The sequence below is a fragment of the Scyliorhinus canicula genome, chromosome 4 (genome assembly GCF_902713615.1).
Source record: "Scyliorhinus canicula chromosome 4, sScyCan1.1, whole genome shotgun sequence".
Classification (NCBI taxonomy): domain Eukaryota; kingdom Metazoa; phylum Chordata; class Chondrichthyes; order Carcharhiniformes; family Scyliorhinidae; genus Scyliorhinus; species Scyliorhinus canicula.
Genome location: NC_052149.1, coordinates 200,144,246 through 200,170,854, shown reverse-complemented (window position 1 = coordinate 200,170,854; position 26,609 = coordinate 200,144,246). Strand labels below are relative to the sequence as shown.

The 26,609-nt window shown below is 43.8% G+C and overlaps 1 protein-coding gene across 1 annotated transcript; it reads left to right on the top strand.

The window, feature by feature from the left end:
- camlg (calcium modulating ligand) lies at positions 1 to 24,859 on the top strand. Its single transcript, XM_038795863.1, has 4 exons — positions 1 to 215; positions 9,948 to 10,417; positions 21,504 to 21,569; positions 23,864 to 24,859. The coding sequence occupies exons 1-4, from the start codon at positions 68 to 70 to the stop codon at positions 24,053 to 24,055; spliced, it is 876 nt and encodes a 291-aa protein (XP_038651791.1). The 5' UTR covers positions 1 to 67; the 3' UTR covers positions 24,056 to 24,859.
- The last annotated feature ends 1,750 nt before the right edge of the window (positions 24,860 to 26,609 follow it).

The following is a 26,609-nucleotide window of genomic DNA, read 5'->3' as shown; positions in this document are numbered from 1 at the left end:
TCATCAGAGTGCGCCACCCCAGCTGCTGCCGGCAGATCCACCCTGCCCATCCCTGTCAGCGGGAGGGATGGAGAGCGGCGGCGAGAACGAACAGCAACAGCAGAGGAAGAAAATGACCTCGGAGCGGAGAAGGGCCGAGCTCCGCCGGAGGAAGCTGCTGCTGAACTCGGAGGAGCGGCTGAACCGGATCATGGGTTTCAGCAAGAGCGGGGAGGGTGAGTGGGAGTAGGGCTTGCGGCCTAATCCTGCCCCAACCCCTTAGCAACCGGCTCGGCAGCAACAAGCAGCGCCCGGCGCAATCCATACAGGGGAGGGGAGGCAGTAAACACAGCGGGGAGGGCAACAAACACCGGGCGAAGACAAACTCCCTCTGCCCCGCTCCATCCCGGCAGCACGGATCAGAGGCAGCCGCTGCACCGACAGTCCCCATTAAATACGATGCAAAACAAAGCAACAGCAGCCACTAGGTTGAAACAGATCCAGCAACCCGTCTGCAGTCAAGGGCAGGGCGGGAGTGACCCTGGCGAGAGTAGCTAGGCAAAGATATTAAATCCTGATACCAACGCCCGAGAGGACGTGGTGATGGTTAAGATTTTAAAATCATTCTGAATGATCTATGGCCAATTGTTCTCGACCGCCCGTGTGCGGTGCAGATGCGTTAGACTAGGCAGCTTGTTACTGTATACACCACAGGATGCAGGAAAGCATAAATGTTTTTATTTCTTTAATCTGGCATTCTGCAGTAAGAAACCTAATTTGTGGGGATGGATGAAGAGGACAGTGGGGGGCATGGGGTGGGGAATATTTATTTCTATTTTCTCTGGGTGCTGGAGGAAGCATAGGGTGGGGCAATATTTATTTATATCTTCTCTGGGTGTTGGAGGAAGCATGGGGTGGGGCAATATTTATTTCTACCGTCTCTGGGTGCAGGATGAGAGTTTGAAGAAGGTCAAATTCTTTTTAAAATGGCCACATTAAACACTGCCTGGATGGTGAGTGTTTGTGTTCATTCAACAGAGGCTGGAGGTGTATTCATTACAGTCAGTGACATTTCACCATCACATTGGGAGGAGTGAATATAAACTTTTGAGAGGTTGACATTGGCATTATGTGATTATATTGCAATTGTTTTAGAGTCAGTTTTTTACAGCACAGAAGGAGTTCCATCATGTCTGTGCCGGTTATCAAGCACCTATCCTAATCCCATTTTCCAGCACTTGGCCCGTAGCCTAGGCTATGGCGTTTTAAGTGCTCATCTAAATGCTTCTTAAATGTCGAGGGTTCTTGTCTCTTCTACCACCTTTTCAGGCTGTAAGTTCCAGATTCCCACTACCCTCTGGGTGAAAAATCTTTTCTCTCACATCACTAAATCTCTTGCCCAATACCTCAAATGTATGCCACCTGGTTATTGACCCCGCAACTAAGGGTAGATGGAAACGATTTCCCTGTCTATGTCTTTCATAATTTTGTACACCTCATCAGGTCCTCCTTCAGCCTTCTCTGCTTTAAGGAGAACAACCCAGCGTAACCAGCCTCCCATCATAGATGACACATTCTAGCCCAGGCAGCATCATGGTGAATCTCCTCTGTACCCTTTTCTACTGCAATCACACCCTTCCTGTAGTGTGGTGACCAGAACTGCGCACAGTACTCTAAACTGTGGCCTAACGATTGTTTTATACAGCTCCATAATAACCTCGCTGCTCTAATATTCCATGTCTCAGCTAATAAAGACAAGCATCCCATATACCTTCTTAACTGCAGCATGGTGGTGCAGTGGTTAGCACTGCTGCCTCACAGTGCTGAGGACCCGGGTTTGAGCCTGTCCCAGGTCACTGGCATGTGGAGATTACACACCCTTCCCATGTCTGTGGATCTCACTGCCACAACCAAAAAGGATGTGCAGGGTAGGTAAATTGGTCATGCTAAATTGCTTCTTAATTTGGGTGGGGGGGGGGGGGGGAGGAATTGGGTCCTCTAAATTTAAAAAAAAAATCTATTTGCCCTGCTGCCTTCTGGGACCTGTGAACATGCACCCCAATGACCCTCTGTACTTCCTCGTGTCCTACCATTCATTGTGTATTCTCTTACCTTGTCAGTCCTACCAAAGTGTATCACCTCTCACTTTTCAGCGTTAAATTCCATTTTACACTGTTCTGCCCATCTGACCAGTCTGTCAATGCCACCCTGTACACTAAGGCTTTCCTTCCTGCTATTTATCGCAACACCAATTTTTGTGTCACCTGCAAACTTACTGATCATACGTTCCCATCAGACCACATTCCCGTCTAAATCATTAATGTACACTGCAAACAGCAAGAGATCCAACACCGATCCTTGCAGTATACCAGTGAACACAGACTTCCAGTTACAAAAACAACTTTTGACCAACACCCTCTACTTCCACCAAGCTAATTTTGGATTCAATTTGCCAAAGAGCCCTGGATCTCATGGGCTTTTACCTTCTTGATCAGTCTCCCATTTGGGACACTGTCGAAAGCCTTACTGAAGTCCATATAGACTACATCGACTGCATTGCCCTGAACTACACTCCTAGTTATTTCCTTGAAAAATTCAATCAACTTTGTTAAACATGATATCCCCTTCACAAAGCCATGCTGACAACCCTTGATTAATCCTTACCTCTCCAAGTGAAGATTACTTTTTCCAATAATTTCCCTACCACTAATGCTAGACTCACTGGCCTGTAACTACCTGGTTCTTCTCTACTTCTTGAACAATTATCTGTCCTCCAGTACTCTGGCACCTCACCTGAGGCCAGAGAGGATTTGACAATTGGCGTCAGAGCTCCCAGCAATGTCCTCTCTTGCCTCACACAGCAGCCTCGGATACATCTCATCTGGGCGTGGGAATCTTCTGTCCACTTTAAAGTCCTCCAAATTGATAACACCTCCTTTTCAATGCTAATATGTTCAGTTATATCACAGTCCCCGCCCCTGTTTTCTATACCTACATCGTCCTTTTCAATTAGGATCACAAATGCAAAATGCTCGCCTACCTCATCTACATCTTTTTTTTGATATAAATATTTTTATTCTCCTTTTTCACATTTTCTCCCGAATTTACACCCACCAACAATAAACAATAATCAGCAACAGATATGTCAATCCCCATAACAATAACAACGATCCCATCCTCCCACCAACCCCCAAACATCAGCCCGCATGTTCACATAAACAAATGACAAAAAGGAATCGGGGATTACTTAATCAGGGAATCCTTAATATACACAGCCCCCTCCCCACCCCAACTCTCCCACCCTCCCCCCAACTAATGTTCGATGTTATCCAGTTCTTGAAAGTGCATAATAAATAATGCTCATAACTTGTCGAACCCCTCTGAGCTTCCCCTCAGTTCAAACTTAACCTTCTCAAGGGTCAGGTATTCCAGCAGGTCCTGCCGCCACACCAGGGCACAAGGTGGAGAGGCTGCTCTCCATCCCAGCAGGATCCCCCTTAGGGCGATCAACGAGGCGAAGGCTACGATATCTGCCTCCGCACCTGTTTCCGACCCTGGCTGATCCAGCACCCCGAATATGGCCTCCAGGGGACCCAGGTCCAGTTCCACGTGCACCACCTTGGAAATTACCCTTAAAAACCTCCTTCTAGTAATCCTCTAGCTTTGGACAGGACCAAAACAAATTAACGTGATTAGCGGGGTCTCCCCCCCCCCCCCCCCCCCCCCCCGGGCAACGCTCACACACATCTTCTACTCCTTCAAAGAATCGGCTCGTCCTCGCCCTTGTGAGGTGTGCTCTCTATACCACCTTCAGCTGTATAAGGCCCAACCTCGCACATGAGGTGGAGGCATTTACTCTCCGGAGCACCTCACACCAGACCCCCTCCTCTATAACCTCTCCCAACTCTTCCTCCCACTTTGCTTTGATCCCTTCCAGTGGTGCCTTATCCTCGTCCAAAATAGCTCCGTACACCGCTGACACTAACCCCCCTTCTCCAGTCCCCTCGTCGTCAGCACCTCCTCCAGCAATGTGGAGGCCGGTTCCTCCGGGAAGTTCTGTATCTCCTTCCTGGCAAAATCTCGAACCTGCATGTATCTAAACATTTCTCCCTGCTCCAGCCCATACTTCGCTTCCAGCTCCCTCAATCCTGCAAACCGACCCCAAAGAAACAAATCTTTTAGCGTCTTAATCCCCTTCTCTTCCCATTTCCGAAAACTTCCATCCCACCTCCCTGGCTCAAATCTGTGGTTCCCCCGAATCGGCATTTCACGTGACCCTGCCCCCAACCCGAAGTGTTGGCAAACTGCCTCCAGATGTTCAATGAAGCTATTATTACCGGACTCCCTGAGTATTTCCCCGGAGCTATTGGGAGCGGCGCAGTTGCTCGTGCTTTCAGTCCCGACCCCCTGCACAAACTCTCCTCCATTCTGACCCACTGGGAATCAACCCCTCTGACCCAGCTCCGCACCTTCTCCACATTCGCCACCCAATAGTAGCACATCAGGTTCGGGAGACCCAAACCCCCTGCCTGCCTTCCCCTCTGTAGCAGCACCTTTCTCACTCTGGCCACCTGCCCTCCCCATGTGAACGAGGTAATCCTTCCCTCAATCTCCCTGAAAAAAGCCTTTGGCAGGAATATCAGTAGGCATTGAAAAATAAACAGAAATCGCGGCAACACATTCATTTTAACCGCCTGTACCTGACCCGCCAGTGACAGAGGGAGACCATCCCACCTTGCCAGATCGGCTTTCACTCTCCCCACCAAACTAGTGATGTTGTACCTGCGAAGCCTTCCCCACTCCCGGGCAACCAGCACCCCCAGATACCTAGAAGTGAGTCCCTGCCCTACGGAACGGCAGCCCCCCCACCCCCCGCCGAGACACCACAAAATACTAACTCTTGTCCAGGTTCAACTTGTACCCCGAGAGCGACCCAAATACTTGCAGTAGCTCCAATATTCCCCCTATCGATTCACTCGGTTCCGACACATACAGCGGCAAGTCGTCGGTATATAAGGACACCCTATGCTCTATCTCCCCCCCCCCCCCCCCCCCCTCCCCCTGCACTATTCCTTTTGCTCCCAAACGTCTTAATGTGATGGCCAACGGCTCAATCGCAAGTGCAAACAGCAGGGGGGACTTCAGACATCCCTGCCTTGTCCCACGGTGGAGAGAAAAGTATCTCAAGCTGATATTGTTTGTGCGGTCACTCACCTTCGGCTCCTTATATAATAGCTTTACCCAGTTCACATATCTTGGTCCAATCCCAAACCGCTCCAGAATTGCCATCAGGTACCCCCATTCCACCCGGTCAAACGCCTTCTTGGCGTCCAATGCCATAACCACCTCTGTTCTTTCCCTTCCGCCGGTGCCATAACGACGTTCAAAACCTTCCTAATGTTCGAAAACAGCTGCCTCCCTTTCACGACCCCCGTCTGATCCTCACCGATCACCTTCGGGAGGCACTCCTCCAGCCTACCCACCAGTACCTTCACCAATACTTTTGCGTCCACGTTCAGAAGTGATATACGCCTATACGACCCACACTCCGTCGGATCCTTATCCTTTTTTTTAGCAACAGTGAAATCGATGCCTGCCCCAAGGTTTGTGGCAGCACCCCCTTCCCTATCGCCTCTTCAACATCCCCACCATCAGGGGTGCCAACTTATCCTTGAATTTGTTTATAATATTCCACCGGAAACCCATCCGGCCCTGCAACCTTCCTTGCATCCTACCAATCGCATCCTTTATCTCCTGCTCCATTATTGTTCCTTTTAATGTAGCCCTGTCCCCCTCCCCTAGCCTTGGGTACTCCAACCCATCTAGAAATTCCTGCATCTCACGGTCTCCCCCGGGTGGCTCTGACCTGTACAACCTCTCATAAAACTCCTCAAAAACCTTGTTAATCACCTCCAGCGCCCAAGAAAGAGACCCCCGATTGGCCACGTGCCCGACCCTCAACCCCCGCACAAGAACTCCCCGGCCGCCTATAAAGCCCCCTCCGGTCTCTGATCGGCCCGCTCCCGACCAGGGCAGCTGCGGACTGAGACCGCAGCCACCACCTGTGTAACCTGGCCGGCTGGAATAGGTTAGTTCCACGGCGTCAGGAACTTGGCCGGTTGGGGGTGGCGAATGTCGGAGTGGGTCTCTGGCAATGGCCACCGGTGGCGCGACGTACTCCCCGGTGACGCCGTTTTTCGATGCCCGGAGAATCGCCGGCCTAGCGGCGGGCCCGATTTTGCCGTCAAACTGGATTCTCTGCCCCGACGCAGCTGCGGTTTCGGCGTCAGGGTGCGGAGAACCCAGCCCCCTATTGATTTCCTGGTTACCCTCTTGCCCTTAAAAAAAACTTATAAACACCTTGAGATTTTCCTTTTATTTTCCCCGCCAGTGTTTTCACTCTCTTGGTTTCTTTTTTAATTACCCCACTGCACTTTATTAAAAACAGCAAATAAGGGGCAATTTAGCATGGCCAATCCACCTACCCTGCACATCTTTGGGTTGTGGGAATGAGACGCACGCAGAAATGGGGAGAATGTGCAAACTCCACACGGACAGTGACCTGGGGCTGGGATCAAACCAGGGTCATCGGTGCTGTGAGGCAGCAGTGCTAACCATTGCACTGCCATACCGCTCTCCCACTGCATATCTATATTCCTCTGAGGCATACAGTTTTTAGGCCCCTGTATCTGCCTTGTTGAATGACTCCAACTGCGCTGATGTTTATTTTCCTACAAGTAGCTGCTGTCTGTCCACTTTGCTTAGATCCTGTATTATCCTATTAAAATCAGCCTTCCCGAATTCAGAACCTTTATTTCCAGTCCATCTTTTGTTTGTTCCTTTTCCATAACTACCTTGAATCTTACTCTGTTATTGTCACTGTCACCAAAACGCTCCCCCGTTGACACCACTATCACCTGCTCGACTTCATTGCTTAAAACAAGGTTAAGTACCGCCCTCCCCTCATAGGACTTTCTATGTGCTGACCCAAAAAGCTCTCCTGGATACACTTTTAAGAATTCTGGCCCCTCTTAAGCCTGTCACACTCAATCCCAATTAACATGAGGGAAGTTGAAATCACCTATTATTACCGTGTTGTTTTTACACTTCTCTAGACTTGCTTGCTTGCACATCTGCTCTTCTATCTCTTGCTCAATGTTTGGAGGCCTATAATACACTTCCAGCAGCGTGATTTTTGTTTTTAAGTACCATTCACATGGCCTCAAATGAGGAACCTGCTAATATATCATCCATCGTCACTGCAGCAATTAACTCATTGATCAACATTGCAACGTCGCCTTCTCTTTTACACCCTACCCCCCCCCCCCCCCCCCCCCCCCCCCCAACTGAAGATTCTTACCCCGGAATATTGAGCTGCCAGACCTCCCCCTCCCTCAACCTTGTCTCTGTGTTGTGGCAATACGTTAGGCTGGAGGATGTTTGCTGTTAGATATAAACATTTTTCATCAGACTTGACTGATGTATCACTTAAGTGTTTACAAGCTAGGGTTTTTAGTTTGTGATCAATTCTGTAAAGGAACTTCTTCATAGCGGAGGATTAGAACCCGTTATTTTGGCATTTTCTAGCTTAAATCACCACATTTTCAGATTTTTGAACATCCTCATCTGCTGCCTATGTGATGAACATCCTCATCTGTTGCATGGAAACATAATTATTTTCTTTTCAACAGGTGATGCACAAGTAAAAGAAAATGCTTTAAAATTAGGGCCTGTTGACAAGGAAAATTGTGGGCAGCACCTGACAACCCCCAGAAGGATGCAGACTGATTGAAGGAGGAGGTTAACAGGCAAAAATGACAGCAGGATTGCCAGTGTCCTGGGTTTCTTTACTCCTCAAATCTGCAAGATGATGCCTGGACCAAGTTCTGGATGCTTCCAATGTTCTCATACCAGAGAAACAGTGAATGCTTCCACACCATGAGGCTTCTTCCAGCGTTGCTTGCTTTCAGAACAATGCACCCAGCTTTATTGAATTCCTTCCCCAATCCTCTCAGCAATTATCTACATGGTACTGCCATATCCTAGGTTCTTTTTCCTGTACATCCAGATCCCAAACTGACCTAATGTTGATAAGTCAGTATGCTTGATAATACTTTATAGCATTACATCTTTATTCATAAACCTCCTGACTCATTCTAACCAATGCAGTGAGGTATTAGATATTCAATAAATAGTCTTGTATCTAGTGCTTCATTTAACACCTATTACCTGAGTCTTGATTGTATTATTTCTGGGCAATGTCTGTTACATTAAATTACTTGAGAATAACTAAATTATTGGAAATCTGATCGAGAAAAGAAAAATCTGGGAACAGAGGTTATAAATCAGCATCCATAAATATAGAGAAAAAGCAGCTTTTGTAAATCAGTCTGATTCAAATCTGGCATACATGCCTGAAACACCAGAACCTGTTTATCCTTTTCCTGGATATTTCCAGTGTTTGTACGCTTATCACTATACACACAGTTCCTCGTAACACTGATGCTTTTGCTCAGCTGTGGAATTTCATAGATTGCTTTAACATGCCATATAGCAATTTATCTGTGGGGGTTGTCCTGGTCACGCGCAACAGTACTAATCCTCAATGTCCACTCTATTTGGATATTCCTTTATCCACCTTTCCTTTAACCACTTTCCCCATTTAAAAAAAACTGGAATGATCTCTTTTTTAAATCACTAACTCTGGATGTGCATTCCACGTATTTCCCATTTTTAGACCCCCTCAGCCCCTGAAGCAGCCTTGAGAATTGCATCACCCAGCCAGTTCCCTGGATGGGAACACTGTTTAAAATTTTAGTTTGGTGTGCAGGTTCCTAATTTTTTATCTGAGAGAATGTTTTGCACGTTTTTCTCTCATTGAAGCAAAATATCAGATCCCCACTATTTATCACAAGTTGATTCCATTGCAATTCCAGTGAGACCAATGTAATCCTGGCCTGGAAGCTCTGGATGATCAATTTTCATGGACTGGTTTGGACCTAGATTGGTGGTTACTGATTTGCTTGCGCATACACAGCAGATTAGAGTGGCAATGGTAGTGTAAAGAAATTGAGTATGCATCCGAGGGCAGCACGGTGGTGCAGTGGTTAGCACTGCTGCCTCGCAGTGCTGAGGACCCGGGTTCGATCTCCGCCCCAGGTCACTGTCCAGGTGGAGTTTGCACATTCTCCCTGTGTCTGCGTGGGTCTCACCCCCACAACCCAACAAGATGTGCAGGGTAAGTGAATTGGTCACGCTAAATTGCCCCTTAATTGGGGAAAAAAAATTGGGTACTCTAAATTTATTTTAAAAATTGAGTGCATCAGAATACATAAACTACTTGCACCTCTGCTTCATTGTTTATATTGTGGGTACAGGAGAGCAGATCATGTGCTGGTGAATTTCATTGATAGATGTGGCAACCATCTTAATATTGTTTTAGCTTGACCACTAACTAGATGTAACAAATGAGTGACAACTGCAGATGAATATTAACACTGCTTTTTCTATCATTCACATCATAAATAACCTTCAGAAATATTGCAGTAGTTTAAATAAATTAATTTTTCCTAGTAGTGGGCATTGCACTTAGCACATTATCCTTTTATTTCAGGGACACTAGTTAGCATCCAACCCATGCTGATTATATGAAAAGCTCTTTGATAACTGGCAGGGCCTTTAATAAAATTAATGCAGTCAGAAGAGCTCTTAGGTTAGAGTTAAGACACATTATTGAGGTAGAGTACCAGGAGTTATACTCTGCATCTTAAACAATGCACAATCTGATTTGGGATTGGGAAATGCTTGAGAACAAATGTACCTGAACTTCCAAGCATGATTGTTGTAAAGAATTCCCCAATGATCTGATGACTTCTAAAAACTCAACCCAGGTGAATGTTTCCATGGATTTTGGATGTTGCTAAAAGGAAAAAGAAGTTTAACCTCTCCCATTCTTCCTTCTATTTCAGAAGAGGAGAATCTGGGAGACTCTCTTCCACCATATGAACTGGAGAAAACAGAGACACTGCAGAAATCAGGCCTTTCCAAACGAACTCCAGGAATTCCAAATGATACTGCTGATGGCTCAGTGACATCCATTCATTATACCAATGGAACAGAGTTTCAAGGGCCATATTCTGCAGACAGAAGAGACTCACTTAACAAAACGAATGAGGCTGACATTGATTTGGGGCAAGGAAGTCGACACCTAGGTAAACCAGATGTACCGGTAGAGCAGACCCAGCGTGCTCCACGTCGTGGTATTGAGCAGTATATATCCCGATTCGATGAAGCGATGAAACTTAGAAATCAACTGATGAGTGAGAAGTCTCATGAGAATGGAGGCGGGGGTGAAGAGTTTGGTACATTCCGTGTTTTCCGATTAGTTGGGAGTGCTCTGCTCGCCTTACTCGTCAGAGTCTTTGTATGCAAATATCTGGTGAGTACCGCAGCTGGTTTTTAATATAGAATATTTGCACTTTTGAAGAGAGAATATTTTGTTGTAGATTAGTATAATTTTGATATGTACTTGCAACTTTCCTGCATTGTTGCTTAGCAAGTCAAAAGGGCGGGAGCTGCTCATCTCCTGTGGAAAAATGGACCAAAGTTTGCAAGAGATCTCTCGAGATGAAGTAAATATTTTGTAATTGGTTCCTGGACAATACATGGTGTTTTCCTTTTTCTATCATTTCATATACCTCGATTACATCACTCCGCAGTTTCAAAGAACAAAGAAAAATAAAGCACAGGAACAGGCCCTTCGGCACTCCAAGCCCGTGCCCATCAAGATGCCCGAACTACAAAAAAAACCTTCTGACCTTCTCGGCCTGTATCGCTTTATTTCCTCCCGACTCATGTACCCATCCAGATGCCTCTTAAATGTTGCTAATATTCCTGCTTCCACCACATCCTCTGGCAACGTGTTCCAGGCACCCACCAATCTCTGCATGAAAAGCTTACCCTGCATATTTCCCTTAAACTTTCTCCCTCTCACCTTGAACCTGTGCCCACTTGTAATTGACGTTTCCACCCTTGGAAAAAGCCTCTGACTATCCATCTTGTCCATGCCTCTCATAATTTTGTAGATCTCTTTCAGGCCTCCCATCAGCCTCGTCTTTCCAGGGAAAACCATCCTAGTTTATTCAACCTCTCCCCATAGCCAACACCCCCAAGACGAGGCAACATCTTAGTGAACCTTCTTTCCAAAGCTTCCATGTCCTTCTGATAATGTGGTGACCAGAACTGCACGCAGTACTCAAAATGTGGCCTAATCAAGGTTTTATATAGCTGCAACATGATTTCCCAACTCTTATACTCAGTGCCCCGGCTGTTGAAGGCAAGCATGCCATATGCCTTCTTAATCACCTTGGCCACCTGTGTTACCACTTTTAGGGAACTGTGGACCTGCATGCCCAGATCCCTCTATGTTAATGTTCCTAAGGGTTCTGTCATTTACAGTTTAATTCATCTGGATTTGATCCTCCAAATGCATCACCTCGCATTTGTCTGGATTAAACGCCATCTGCCATTTCTGTGCCCAAGTCTCCAATCTATCTATATCCTGTTGTATCCTCTGACAATCCTCGACAATATCAGCAACTCTTGACAATCTTCATGTCATCTGCAAACTTACTTATCAGACCACCCACATTTTCCTCCAGATCATTAGAGGTCCCAGCGCTGATCCCTGCGGAACACCACTAGCTACAGATCTCCATTCTGCAAAACACCCTTCCACCGCTATTCTCTGTCTTGTATAACCAAGCCAGTTCTGTATCCATCTTGTCAGCCTACCCCGAATCCCATGTGATTTTAGTTTTTGTACCAGTCTGCCATGTGGGACCTTGTCAACACCTTACTAAAGTTCACATAAACTACATCCACAGCCCTTCCCTCATCAATTTTCTTTGTCACTTCTTCAAAAAACTCAAGTTGGTGAGACATGACCTTCCCTGTACAAAACCATGCTCCCTGTCACTAACTTGTCCATTTTCCTCCAAATGTGCATATTCTGTCCCTTGGTATCTTTTCCAAAAGCTTCCCCATCACTGATGTCGGGCTCACCGCCCTATAATTTGTTGTTCACCCTGCTTCCTTTCTTAAACAAGGGAACAATATTGGTATTCTCCAGCTCTCTGGAACCTTGCCTGTGGTCAAGGAGGATGTGAAGATATCTGTTAAGGCCCCAGTTATTTCTTCCCTTGCCTCCCGCAGTAACCTGGGATAGATCCCATCCGACCTCGGGGACTTGTCTACCTTGATGCAATTTAGGATACTCAACACTTCCTCCTTTGAATCATTGATATTCTCAAGAGCGTTCACACACCTATCCCTGACCTCAGTCTCCTATTCCCAAGGGTGATTTATGCAAACTGTCCTCCTAATTGAATCCTTTAACCCAATATCATTCTGGTGATTATGTATTGCACTCCTGCCAAGGCTGGTATATTCTTCTTGAGCAATGTTGCCTATGGTGCAATGCAGACTTGCAGATTGAATTTGACCAGGGCTCAATATAAGTGAAGCATAACTCCCTTCCATGTATATTCCAGCTTCTTTAGGACAAAGGCTGACACTGAAATGATATTTTTGATTGTACCTGTTCATTAGCTTTTAGTGAATTATGTATTATGGGCAGCTATATGCATTTGCTGCTCCACAGTTCAATAATAATCATCTTTATTGTCACAAGTAGGTTTACATTAACACTGCAATGAGGTTACTGTGAAAAGCCCCTAGTCGCTCCATTCTGGCGCCTGTTCGGGTACACTGAGGGAGAATTCAGAATGTCCAAATTGCCTAACAGCACGTCTTTCGGGACTTGAGAGGAAACCAGAACACCCGGAGGAAAGCCAGGGAGAGATGGGGAGAAAGTGCAGACTCCGCACAGACAGTGACCCAAGCCAGGAATCGAACCTGTGATCCTGGCGCTGTGAAGCAACAGTGCTAACCACTATGCTTAGAAAATTGTTAGTCTTGCGTCAAGTGTGTGACCGGACACTTCCCTGTTTTGAACTCTTAATTGTTTTAGAGTTTTGCCTAATTATTTCATCTGTCAATGTGCCTTTTGTAATTTCCTTCTTCCATCTACACTGCTTGTTGTGCTTCCCAAAGAAGTGGCATTAACAGCCTAGGGTGTGCATCCTTTACCTGAATTGCTGATAAATGTAGTTGAAAGCTGAAGTTCCAGTACAACTTAATTTGTCAAATCCCGCCAATCAGTACGTACTCCTTTATTCTCCACTGCTGAACTAATTTCCAGTCGATGTGGCAAGGCTTTTTCTGAATCTGTGCACTTTCAGTTTTGTCAATCTCTTATGTGGAACTTTAGCAAATGTCTTCAGGAAGCCCATGTAGATGGTTTAATCAAAACTCCTTTATCCAGTACATGTCTTTAGTATAATACTGCACCCTGTCTTCTTTACAAGGCATCCATAACTTCCTTAAGCGTAGATCTAGGGGGATTATTTGCTAGAGTGGCTGAGGAGGGTTTAAACTCAAAAGGCAGGGGGATGAGAACTTGTGCAAGGAGTCAGAAGAGGGGGAATCGAGGACTAAAACAAAAGATAAAAGGAAATAATAAAAGTGATAGGCAGAGACACTGAGGGCCAGATTCAAATAGGGCACAGTGAAAAATATTGGGAGTGGGCCAAGTACTATTACAAGCCTAAAGGCTTTGTACCTTGAGCCTGTGGAAATCATTACCACTAAAAGTAGTTGAGGCCAAAACATTGCATGTTTTCAAGAAGCAATTAGATATAGCACTTGGGGCAAAAGGGATCAAAGGATATGGTGGGGGGAGGTGGAATTAGGCTATTGAGATGGATGATCAGCCAGTATCATAACGAATGGTGGAGCAGGCTTGAAAGGCTGAATGGCCTCCTCTAATGCTTATTTTCTATGTTATGGTGAACATTTTAGATTTGAACTTCTTCAAACTTCAATAATTGCATGGAATAATTTCTACAGCAAAATGCATTTTTTGAGTTCTATGCATTTAACAAATATGGGGAGTTGGTGTAACTACCAAGAATAAATTACACAATGTAATTTTCTGTCATGAAACTTGACTATATTTCATTTGTCACATCTAATGTGCTGTGAATAGTATCTTGAATACCATACCCAGTATTTCCTAGGGCAAATGCCTCAGGAGAACTTGTTTTTTGTTAGATTTCAGTTTCAGTAATTTCAGTTTCAGTAATTTTTCATACGAATGTGGCTGGGAAACCCTGATATGCTCTGCGAATAGCCAGATATACTAAACAAAAACTACACAATTTGTACGCAGAGATGCTTGGTGGGAGTTATAAGGAGCTAACTTGAATCTCTTGTGCTTAATGAAATTGGTTTGAATGATCTCCTGCATCAGACATTTTCACGGGCATAGGTGGAAAATATTGTTCTAGGCACTTCAAACAGAAAATGTTATTAACAGCCTATTGGTAGTACAGAGCTTGGATATTACTGAAAAGAGAGATGTTGCTGATACTTTTTGCCATGAACTCATCAGGACAAACACAAAAATGCTAAATTTCAAATGATCACAGCAATTTATACTACGAGAAAAGAATGCTGAATGTTTGGCAAGCTGACTGATTGGCGGAGACGTTGAATGTAGAAAGACACTCTCGAGGAATGTTTTAAAAGTAGAATCAGAATTTCAACTTTATATCTGACATTACCACGCTTTAAAAACAAAACAAGCTTAAGCAACAATCAACCTCTGCATGAACCTGTTCAGAGTTTACTTGATAGAATGTAGACCCAGTGGCTACAACGGATATAGTTTCAACTTGGCAGTATAACGCCTTATGTCCATAACGTAGTACTGGTTCCTTATAAAACATAATGGACAAGCCAAATATTCTCAGCCGTACGTCTTTTGTTGTGAATAAACCCGAACTGGAACATCCATCTCTGGGGAAGGCTGATGTTTCGCATTCACTCAACCAATTCTGGGAAGAAAGGTGTTGCAGTGACTGCCAATAATATTCCATCAGTTTTATAATGGCGATTGAGAACAAACTTCTTCAATAAAGTCCTATTTCCCAGAATGTATTATTTGAAAAGAGCAGCATGCCTCTGACAAATTTAGACTGAAAGGCCAGCCCATGCTGCAGAATCCATCGCAGTTAAAAAGGCCAGAGAAAGAGTTGTCTCAACACACCTGATTTTTCAAAATATACATATCTCATATAAACCTTATCAAATGACAAATAAATATGATAGTGACCCACATTACCATAAGTTAATTTAGAATTTAGAACAGTACAGCACAGATCATGACAGACAGATTGTATTGTTACAAACAAGGCTGAGCGAGAACCCTTGTGTCTTTTTCTGTGCTGCCTGTAATCAGTGTGTTTTGGAAAGGGAAGATGTATGTGTTTTCTAGTCCCTGGAGTGTGTGGTCAATTTAGATAGCAGCAGTAAGCTTTTGTGGGTTTAAGTAAAGAGGATTATTTGTTTACAAATTCATCCTGAAAGTAAATGGTACGACATTTGCGCGCACAGTGACACATGGAAGAAAATAGTGGACTTTTACAAGTTGTAAACAAAAACAAAGTTCCTAATTCATGGTTTGGCTTGTCTTGGGAAAACAGTTGTGGGCCTTTTCCATAACTACAGTCGTATATCAGGAATTATTGTAGGATCCCCTCGAAGATGTGGATGGAAGTTCAGGAGTTTGTAAAGTTAATCACTTGTAGTTTCTTCTTACCAGATCAAGTTTCTTTACCGGTGGGCTTGGAATAGGAATCGGGAGACCTCTTTGATGTAACAGTTTCCAGGTTTAAAAGGCATGGGTCTACTGCCTTTTCAGTTGTTGCTGATGTTGTGCAGACAGTTTGAGTTTCTCTGAGTCTTGAAATAAGTATAATTTGTTACCTGAAAACAACTTTAGTCATACATCAACTTCTTTTGTCTACTCAGAATGATCTGGAGGTCCAAAATCATGGCTACACAATGGGTAATGGGTGAGTTCTTCACACTTGCTCAGGGTGAATTGATTTCTGTCCATCTCTCATTCTAAGCGTTCAAGGTTGGAGACGTAGAATCTGCATGTATGTTTTGGAAAATCCACAAACAACATCAGGCATAAATTCTCCAGATAGGGGTTCCATCTGGGTAAGTCCAGTCACGTGGGACCTCACCACCCATTGGCATTCAAGTCAGAACTTTCTGGACTTTTCTGTCTAGAAATTTCTGAAGTTGGCTAACTCTTGGCGTCCATTCTATTAAAATTAAATTAAATAAAGTTCGGAACAGCATATACTAAATACAGTTCACGTTTAATGTTATGGATCGGACATCACTTTACTGGGCATGACAATATATGCAATGAACGTTTCAGTCATTGGTGCTAAAAGAGGAAGACAGAGGCAAACAATAAATTGATTCTAGCATAGAAAAAGTCGATGGAAGACTAATACAGGAAGGTAATGGCAAAAGTAGCAACCTTGGATTAAACCTGGCCAAGAGATGCTTTGTGTCCTTGAGAAGGTGTATTTGTGCACCATTATGTTGACTTATTTCTACAACTTCATCCTTGTAGGCCAAGCCAGCGCACTTTTTAAAAAAAAAAGGGAATATTCAAAAATAGGATTGTTTAGAATGTTTAATAGATCATGTGCGCGATTCAGTGGACTTCAAACTAAGTCTGGTTTTGGATGCGTTTGGCACGGTGTTTCTTGGTAGCTGCAGTGCCAAGACCCACTATTCAGCAGCAATTTGCTGAGTTTTTAGGCCTTGGGGAGTTTCTCCCTGTTGAGGCCACACTTTAGTTGATTTCCTGCTGGCGAGCTGAGGATTAGCTCCTCACAGATCAGCGTGCCATTTCGACCGGCAGCCCCAACCTCTGCACCCCCCCGCCCCCAAACGTCTTGTGGCACCGAAAATTCCCCCTTAAATGGGAAAGGTCCTCCCTCTCCCTGGGCCTGACCCCGGCAATGCCAGCCTGCCACCCTGGCAGTACCATGGTGCTTGGGTGGCAGTGCCAGGCTTGAAGTGTCAAGATGCCTGGGTGCCGGGGGAGTGCCAGCCCTGCCCTGCCCACCTGGGGGGCTGTAATGGTCTGCGAGACCAGTAGAGATGCCACCATGCCTGGTCCATGTTTGTGGAAACCAGTGCTAAACTGTGCCTGGTTGAGGTCTCTCGGGCGCAGCTGTTGACTCCTGGGCGCAGGATGAATGTGGCATCCGGATATTTAAATAAATCTAATGGCTTATTTAAATGTGCAGATCTGCATCATGCCCAGTGAGGGTGAGATCCTGATCGCACCAGGCAGAGCGAGTCTGGTGACTCGTGATTGGCCCAAAATGGAGCCCAATTTGGGGCTCTCGTGGAATCAATGTGCAGATCATTACCGGCAACGCGGTGGCTGTAACGCCCCATATCTTTAAACGCACTTTTCTCTGAAATGTCTGGCTTCTGGACCGGAGCAGTTATAATGTTTAGCTGCTAATCTCACCTGCCCTTTAAATATCCGAGGCCAATTGATTGCTCCAGTTAATCCTGTTAAGAGAAAAATATGTAGATACCAAGTACCTGTAAATGTCAGGCCCAAATCAACCTATAAACTTCCCTCGCCAATTGAAATCAATCTGGCTGACCTAAACCTGAAATGCTTGATCGTGCTTTTTGTCCTTTTGACACTTTTATGTGGATTGATTCTTTTCAAGTGTGTTAAAATCTGAAAAATGCTCGTTAACAAGTATGAATAATGCATAGTACCTGTTATTTATTATGTAGAAGAATGAATGTGGTGCAGTTACTCAGAATTTTCCATGTCCAATGATTGGCCCACTTTGGGCCAAAATTGCAGGTAAACATTATTACAAAAATGAATGTTAATTTCCTTTGGTTTTTACATCCTAGAAGCAAATGTAAGGACATTGTGAATCTGGCACATTCCTCTTCACCCCTCTCCATTGGATAGCTTCTTTGATGGGGACCTGAAAGTTCTTGTATTCCTTTAATGTATATAGAATGTAGATATCTCGCAACTGCAAGGTTTCCACCACTATTCAGGTCACATAAATTATTTGAGAATTAAATCCCTTCATATCTAGCCAGTATTACCTTGGAATCTGATGCAAGCTACTGTAGCTACCACTAGAGGTAGTCCATACAGGAAGTATTGCTTTGAAGACAAGTGATATGAAAGGAAGCCAGAATTCTTGCACATTTCCCTGCCACCCTCTTTAGCAGTTTCAGTATAGCATGTTCTGATTTGCTTTTAAACAACAACATTTATATGGGGGGGGGAGAGGATGGGGTCACATGCTGGGAATGCGGGAGTGGCTGTGTTTTCACAAGCTCCAGCTCTGCTCAACCTTTAATCCGTCTTTTCATCCTGGTACACATTTCGTATCTACATTTTCTTTGGACACATGACTCGAGCTATGTCCCGAGAAGTGTTTAGTCGTGCCTTTGCGAGGAAAAAGCTGAGATTGAGCTAAAATCCTCACTTGTTCATAGTGGCTGGGTTGCACCCTGCTTGCAGTGCTGTAATTGCTATTGAGCAGGTCCTAGCCTTGGCAGTATTGGATGATGGCTGCCAGCAAAGATGTTGCCTTGGCTTAAGGTCTCGGCTCTGCGGTGCAGGTCATCAGGCCTTACTTCAGAGAGTTGTGGGATACTTCTATGGAGGCACGAGGAGGCTCTTGCAGTTAAGAGAGCACTTTCTCTGGTGGGGGCGTCTGCCTCGTGTTTTAAGATCCTGCTCCATAATTTGTCATCCATCCTGATGGGTTTGGGAGAAGGGTATCGGGCGGGGTGTGCTCCTGTGTCTGGTCCCTGGTGAGAGGCGGTAGACTGGTTACCAAGTCAGTTTGGAAATTGGCTGCATGTTTCGGTAATCTTGATTTGAAGGCTGGGTGCATTAGATTCGATGGAGCACAGCGTATCCTGCCTTTTGAGGCCAAGGGTCGGTTTGGCCCACCCATTACTGGTCCTGAGGCTTGTCAAGAGGGGTTGTAGGCACCCGACTAGTCATTCTCTCTTTTCTCCCATTTGTCATTATGCCTTATGATGTGCTATAATCCTGGGAGGCGGGGTGTTCTTTGTTATCACCCTTTGCCTCATTTCAAGGGAAGATGAGTGGGGAAAGGGGTGGAAGGTTGGGTTGGTAAGGTTAGTTCATCCTTGATGAGATTGAGGATAGCCTCCCCCCCCCCCCCCCCCCCCCTTTAAAACTAATCCGTTCCGTGTTTTTTCCTTTAGAATTGAATTTATGAATCCATGCATTTTTCTTTCAACGGCCCAGTTGGACTTCTTTTTATTCTGGGAAGGACTGAGTTTCTTCTGACTCTTTCTCTGGATTGAGTTGGTTTTCTCTAGGTCAGACTGACGTGGGATCTGTTTCCATGACTGTTGATTGGGGAGAAGGGTAGTCTTGGATATTCCGAGTATCACGGTGGTTGCCATGAGTTGATTTGGTTGTCCGCTCCCTGGAGGTTTGTTTCTTCTTCTTTCATCTGGGTGAGTGTTGTGCTGGTCTATGTTCCCGTCTGGGCCGGTCGAGCAGGTGGGGGCTTCCAGGTGTCAGGGGGCAGGCCCTTCCTCCTAAGATGCCCAATTGATCGGTATCTTAACGGTTCTTGTCCTGGTCTGGCGATCCCTCCTGAGTAGGGTTGGCAGAATTATCAAGGGTGTCCCTTTGTGGGTCGTCCCATGGGTGGAGGTGGTCTGGAGAGGCTGGGTTTGGTCACCCCCGGGTGCGTGGAGTCTTGGGATGGGCTGAGTGCTGTACTTGGTCGATATCCTGTTTCTTCCCTGGGGTAGGATGGAGCCGCTTTGTTGACTGGGTGGCTGGTTCCCCACCTTGTTGGTATGTCAAGCAGCTGCCTGAGAAGTTTGGGGTCTGGGTTAGATTCTGATTCCTTGATATCCAAATGATTTGTTCTGGTGGTTCTTGCTCTTCCTTTTTCTTTTCCGTGAGGCCGTGGAGGTTCAGTCCTTCACTGGGCCTCTCACTTTGCTTTTTCCTTGTGATGCTTGAACGCAAAGTTTAGTACTGGATTTGGTGGGTTAGCTTGGGTAGCTCTAGTCTTTCATCTTTTCTTCTTCAATGAGAGACCCTGGGTCTGAAAATAACCTGGACTTGTTGTCGGTCCTCTGTTTTTAATCTGATAATTATATGAATGTTGCTGGTCCTGGACCAGGGTTAGGCTGCGTTGTGGGCTATGTATATAATTTTCCCTTAGAACTGAGGTTCTTGTGTACTTTTCTTTTGTTTTTATGTAGGTATGATGCATCCTCTATTTGCTTCTGCATGGGTGCAGTTGGGTTGGATATCTGAAAGGGTTGGCTGTGATGGGCTACTGATGTCCGTGACGCTGCTGGGGCTGAGGGTGTGCACTCGATCTTGCCGTGGGAAATTTATCCTGACTTATGATGTTTGTGGCCCTGTGTGGCATGGGATGGCACGGACTGTTTTGTCACATCTTTATGATCTTATCCCGTTTCTCCTTCGGTGCCTGGTGGGGTCATGAGAGAATTCTATTTTGTCTAATAATTGTGCTGAGCCAGTTATGATGTTGTTTTCCTGTTCCACTCTGTGCTCTTGTATGCTCAACTATATTTGGTTTCTTCCATGGAATTATATTTTTATTTATTTCTGTTGTGTTAATTGTAAAAAATTGAAAAATCTAATATATTAAAACATGAATTTATTCATTCCTTGTTTTATTTTGTTGGACCAAGAAAAGAAACATAAAAAGAAAATGCTGGAAATGAACAGCAGATCAGGTAGCATTTTTGATTGGGGAAACAGTTACATTTCAGGCCAATTACCTTTCATCAGTGTTGGATTAAGGAAGTTGCTTTGTGTAGCTTGGTTTGTGGAAATATCATGGACGCCCCTCTGCACCTCTTGGATTTATGAACTTTCAAGAAAAGATTGAAACACTTGTGCACCTCTGAACAGACAGTTATAATTGGGAGTTGGCTTTACAGTAACTCAGCACGATTAGAACACCATATTTGCGGAACCACTTAATATTAGAACCGGAAAAGGCCATTTTGGGCTATTTTACTGAATCCCTAATATATCTGGTAAAAGAAGAAAATATTCAGAAACTTGAGATCAGTGAAAATGGTTGCTAGTACTTTGTGCACTTGCTTCTAAGTGCATTGGGAAATAGTCCCCTGCTTTCAAGGAACAAGCAGTGGATGTCCTGATTAATATCAGGAATTTGGATACTAAGCATTTGTCACCAGCTTGATTTGGTAAGTGTAAGGAACCTTGATTTCTGACATATTTAAGTCTGTCTCTGTCAGTGTGGTAATTCTGTAAGGGACTATTGTGGAGCAGTTCATATTTAATGTACAGGCAGTGACAAACATATCTGGAATAGTTGTGGAAGTACTGCAGCAGTTATGCAGTTACTATAAGTTGTGCTTATATATTTTACAATGAACAGCTCAAATTTCCGATCTTTTTATAATTACACTGCAAATTTTGCCTTTTTATGTCATTAATACTTTTTATTTTGATGTGATTTTTTCCTCATATTTTATAGGCCATTTTTGCTCCATTTCTGACTCTTCAACTTGTATATATGGGCTTGTCAAAGTACTTCCCGAAGGTAATGTTTAAGTCTTGAACTTTTGTATAATTGTTTATGTGACCTGAATCCAGTGGCGTTGTGTGTTCATAATCTACCTTTACAGTGTATGAAATTGATATTTAGACCACAGATCCCATTTCTTTAGTAGGCAGTGTATAATTTGCACTGTTTAAATTCTTTCCAGTTATTTAATATCTTGGAAGAAGCAAATAAGCACAAGCAAGACATTCTAGGGAATAACCCTGAATTTTGATTGGATTTCAAATTCGACTGAAAGTTCCAACTTGTTAGCAAAATAGACAACTTGGGGCAGAAACGGATAGGATGCAACCTGTGCCCCTGAAACAGTTTCATAACTAGTAATTTGCCTAGATCCCTTTTAAGCTAGTTATACTAATAATACTACCCCATCAATCAAGAAATACTTAGATTTTGAAAAAATGACTTGTAATGTGCGTGTCTCTAATAAATTTTAGCCAAACTTGATCATACAATTTGTCATAACATCTTTCAAATTCCAGTATACAGACATTAATTTTCGTGTTTTAAATATACATTTGCCACATCAGTTCGTGAAAAGACCACTTTTTATTAGAAAACACTGCTGAAGCTTAATTGTTCTAGTTACAACAGCCAAAACTAGCATCCAACTTTCAGATTGGGTGGAAGAAAAAAAAAAGTAGAATGATCCACTGCTCCAGTTCCGAATGCTAGTAAGCAATTTTGATTATTTCACTATACGTTTTGCTCTGACTCTTTCTCTGTTACTTATTGACCTCAAAATATAGAAACAATTTTTAAAGCAATATTTTCCATTTATATATGTTCCAAATGTTCCCACACTATCGACATCTTGAGGGTTAACATTGACTAGAAACTGAACTGGACTAGCCATATTAACACTGGCTAACCGAGTGCGTCAGAGGCTAGGAATCGTGCAGAAAGTAACTCACCTCCTGACTCCCCAAAGAGTGCCACAAGACCATAAGACATAGGAGCAGAATTAGTCGAGTCTGCTCTACCGCCATTCAATCATGGATATGTTTCTCATCTCTGATCCCTTATTAATCAAGAACCTATCTATCTCTGTCTTCAAGGCAGTCAGTGATTTGGCCTCCACAACCATCTGCGCAGAGTTCCACAGATTCACCACCCTCTGGCTGAAGAAATTCCTTGTTTCTGTTTTAAAGGATTGTCCCTTCAGTCTGAGGCTAAGCCATCGGGTTCTAGTTTTTCCCTGCTTGTGGAAACAACCTCTCCACGCCATTGTATCCAAGCCTCTCCGTAATTGTGAAATTCAATAAGATTCCCCTCATCCTTCTGAACTCCCAATGAGTACAGACCCAGAGCCCTCAACCACTCGCATGATAAGCTCTTCATTCCAGGGATCATTCTTGTGAACCTCCTCTGGACTCTTTCCAAGGCCAGTAAATCCTTCCTTGGATACAGGGCCCAAAGCTGCTTGCAATACTCCATATGGGGTCTGACCAGAGCCTTTTTCAGCCTCGGAAGTACATCCCTGCTCTTGTATTCTGGCCCTCTCGATATCTACAAGGTGTGTAAATGTGTCCACAAGGCACAAGTCAGGAGTGTAATGGAATACTCTCCACTTGCGTGGATCAGCGCAACTCTAATAACACTCAAGAAGCTCGACATCATCCAGGTCAAAGCAGCCTGTTTAATTGGCGCCCTTTCCATAAACATTCACTCTCTCCACCATCGATGGACAGTAGAGGCAGTGTGTGCCATCTACAAGATGCACTGCAGGAACTCGCCTTAGGTAACACCTTGCAAACCTATAACCGCTACCATCTAGAAGGACAAGCACAGCAGATATCTGGGAACACCACCACCTGGAAGTTCCCTCCCAAGCCACTCACCATCCTGACTTGGGACTGTACTGCCATTCCTTTCCTGGCGCTGGATCAAAATCCTGGAACTCCTCCCCCCCCCGAACAGCACTGGGTGTACCTACACCACAGTGACTAGCGGTTCAAGAAAGCTTCTTCTCACCATCTTCTCAAAGGCAATTAGGCATGTACAATAAATTCTAGCCTAGCCAGCCACATCCAGTAAATGAATAAAAAGTGGATTTCACTGCATTGTTATTTGGTTACCCCTTGTAGACAATTATATTAATCATGACCTTAATTGAAACAATCTACATTATGGAGTAATGCTACCATTTACTCTGATTTTAGTAAATGTATCAGCTGTCAGCTTGTCACCCCAAAGCTAAGTGACTACAATAATGTATTGGATGTTTTATTTGGAGCAAAAATATTGATAACTATAAATCTGCTCCATCATAGAGTGAAAAGAAGGCAAGGACGACGGTATTGACTGCTGCTCTGCTTCTGTCAGGAATCCCTGCTGAGGTCATCAATCGCTCCATGGATACGTATGGGAAAATGGGGGATGTGTTTGCCGATCTTTGTGTCTATTTTTTCAGCTTCATCTTTTCTCATGAAGTAATTGTTTTTATTGGTGTTGATTTGCCTTGACATCATTGGGCATGGGAAGGGGAAAGAAGCCACAATAGTTCAAGCTGTGTTTCATCTAACATTTCAAACAGTTTCCACTGTCTGCTGTTCTTCAGTCTTAATGGCCACTGGATCTTTCAGGCTATCGCAGTCTCTAAATTCTTTTCTGACTCACCCTGTCCTGAAATATTAGTAAGAAAAAACGTTTTTCACAGACAAAATTGTTATAAGCTTTGGAAGCTATTATTCCGAAATTTCAACTCTTCAAATTGGTGTTTCTTAACCCAAGAAAATCCAGAAACATTTTTCCGTAACTTTAATTTAGTGTGCAGAATTTGACATCAATAACACATTGGTCAGTCTTAGAAATCTGTGCTCAAAATGTACAAAATCTCATGTTTGTGTCTATATGTATGACATGCATATTTACCTCTGTATGCTTTAAGCTATCTATAGTACAAAAGGTACTGCAACTAAAATTACAGAGGTGTAACAAAAAAGCATTTAGCATAAAAATGTATCCTTTATTTTGAAAAGTTAACATTACTCTTGGCTGGATACTGCATTACTACTTGTCTGACATCTATCTGCACTGGTTTGATACCATGCTTTATGAGCAAGAATGCACAGACCAGTGTGTTTGTTACTTTAATTGTGACATACTGTGATTAAGTTATTTGACCCATGTTTTGTATTTATATTGGATTATCTTATTTGTACACACTTGTTGGATACTATATGTTTCCTGTAAGTTGTTGAAGAGCAGCCTGAATATTTTCATTGTGCAATTTTAAATTCATTAAAAGTTAAATGCGTAACACTTTATATGTTTGTTCTAAATATTTATACAAATTTATCCCCAAAATGACACTTATAAAAGGTAGTTTGACAACTGAAAGATCAATTCCTGATTTCATCCTTATCCAACTATAAAGTGTTGGAAGTTAATAAACTTTATCTAGCAATCCACTCTTCCTTTCTCAAGAAAAGGGACAGGATGAATCAGCGAGGTGGATGTAAAGTAGACCTCAGCGATTTTTGTCCCATACACTGTGCTCTTGTTTAATATGGGGAGGACAATCTACTAAGTTTGTTTTTGTTTTAATGGCTGCAAAATATACCACCTAATGTTTATAAACCCAAACATTGAGATCTTGAGTAAAATGCAATGTTAGATAATTCAGATTTACTCTGACTGGATATCCATTGTTTTTTTCCAAAATGGTGTCTTCTGTTGATATTTAGTGCCAGAAGACACTTTTTCTTTGGGGTTTTTTTTTATTGTTAAGCATCACATCAAACCTAGCCTTCTCCTGACTTGATATCCACATACACATTTCCAACAATGGTCATAGACAATTCAGGAACTGTATCCATGATGAGGTGGAGGTTTGGGGGGGGGGGGAGCAAAGAAAACGAGGGAACAATGGTGAAGACAACGGAATGTACATATTATGTAGCCAAAAATAGTAATACAGATGCAACATAATTATTCAATAATTACATTGAATACAAGGTGAAGGTGGAACTTTGGTGGACCCAGTTTTGTCAAAGCTCGAGGTGGTGGACAGTGGGAAACAATCCCAGCTGTCATCTCACAAAGGAGCTTCTGGTGAAGCAGATGGAATCTGCCACATTATCCAAATCATTTTTTGCAGTACTAGCAGCACCTGAGAGAGGAACTTATGAAAAGGATTTCTGCTTCCTTGGAGGAATCCTTGAACATCCTGTCAGGAAGACAAGCTGATCAAGTGGGGAAGAATAGCATTGTCAGTTGCAGGCAGTACGCCCAGGATAGGGGAGAATGAGTATTAGAATCTTTTTATAAACGCTTCTATCCTGGGGGGAAAGAAGTCAACTAATACTTTCAGCTACTGCTCTGGCTGAAATTGACAATACCATGCAAGGGCTTTCCTAGAGTGCCCATAATGGTATCACACCACTTGTACTTTCCACTACTCGGGGAAAAGTTGTTATAGGATGTTTGATGCACTAACACTGCTGAAACAAGATTCGGTTTTTGCCTTTTCTCCTATTCTGAAGGAATCATCTCCTCCTAAGAAACAGTTCCAAGGGTGAATTGTATTCCTAAACACAGGTACTTTGCAACAGGGAGTGACGCCAGAGGACACAATCTCAGACTAAAGGAACATCGCTCCTTTAAAACAGAGATGAGGAGGAATTTCTTCAGCCAGAGGGTGGTGAATCTGTGGAACTCTTTGCCGCAGAAGGCTGTGGAGGCCAAATCACTGAGTGTCTTTAAGACAGATAGAGATAGGTTCTTGATTAATAGGGGATCAGGGTTATGGGGCGAAAGCAGGAGATTGGGGATGAGAAAAATATCAGCCATGATTGAATGGCGGAGCAGACTCGAATAGCTGAGTGGCCTAATTATATTCCTATGTCTTATGGACACTAGACATTTTGCCCTATCCCCTTTTCTGGTTTAGAACTACAAGATAAATTATAGTCCCTCTACTGCTGACATGGGTTCAGATCAGGCCCATAATTCAGCAAACTTTGAGTGGGAGTAGAACTTGTGACATTGTGTTTTTTTTTTAGAAAATATTTTATT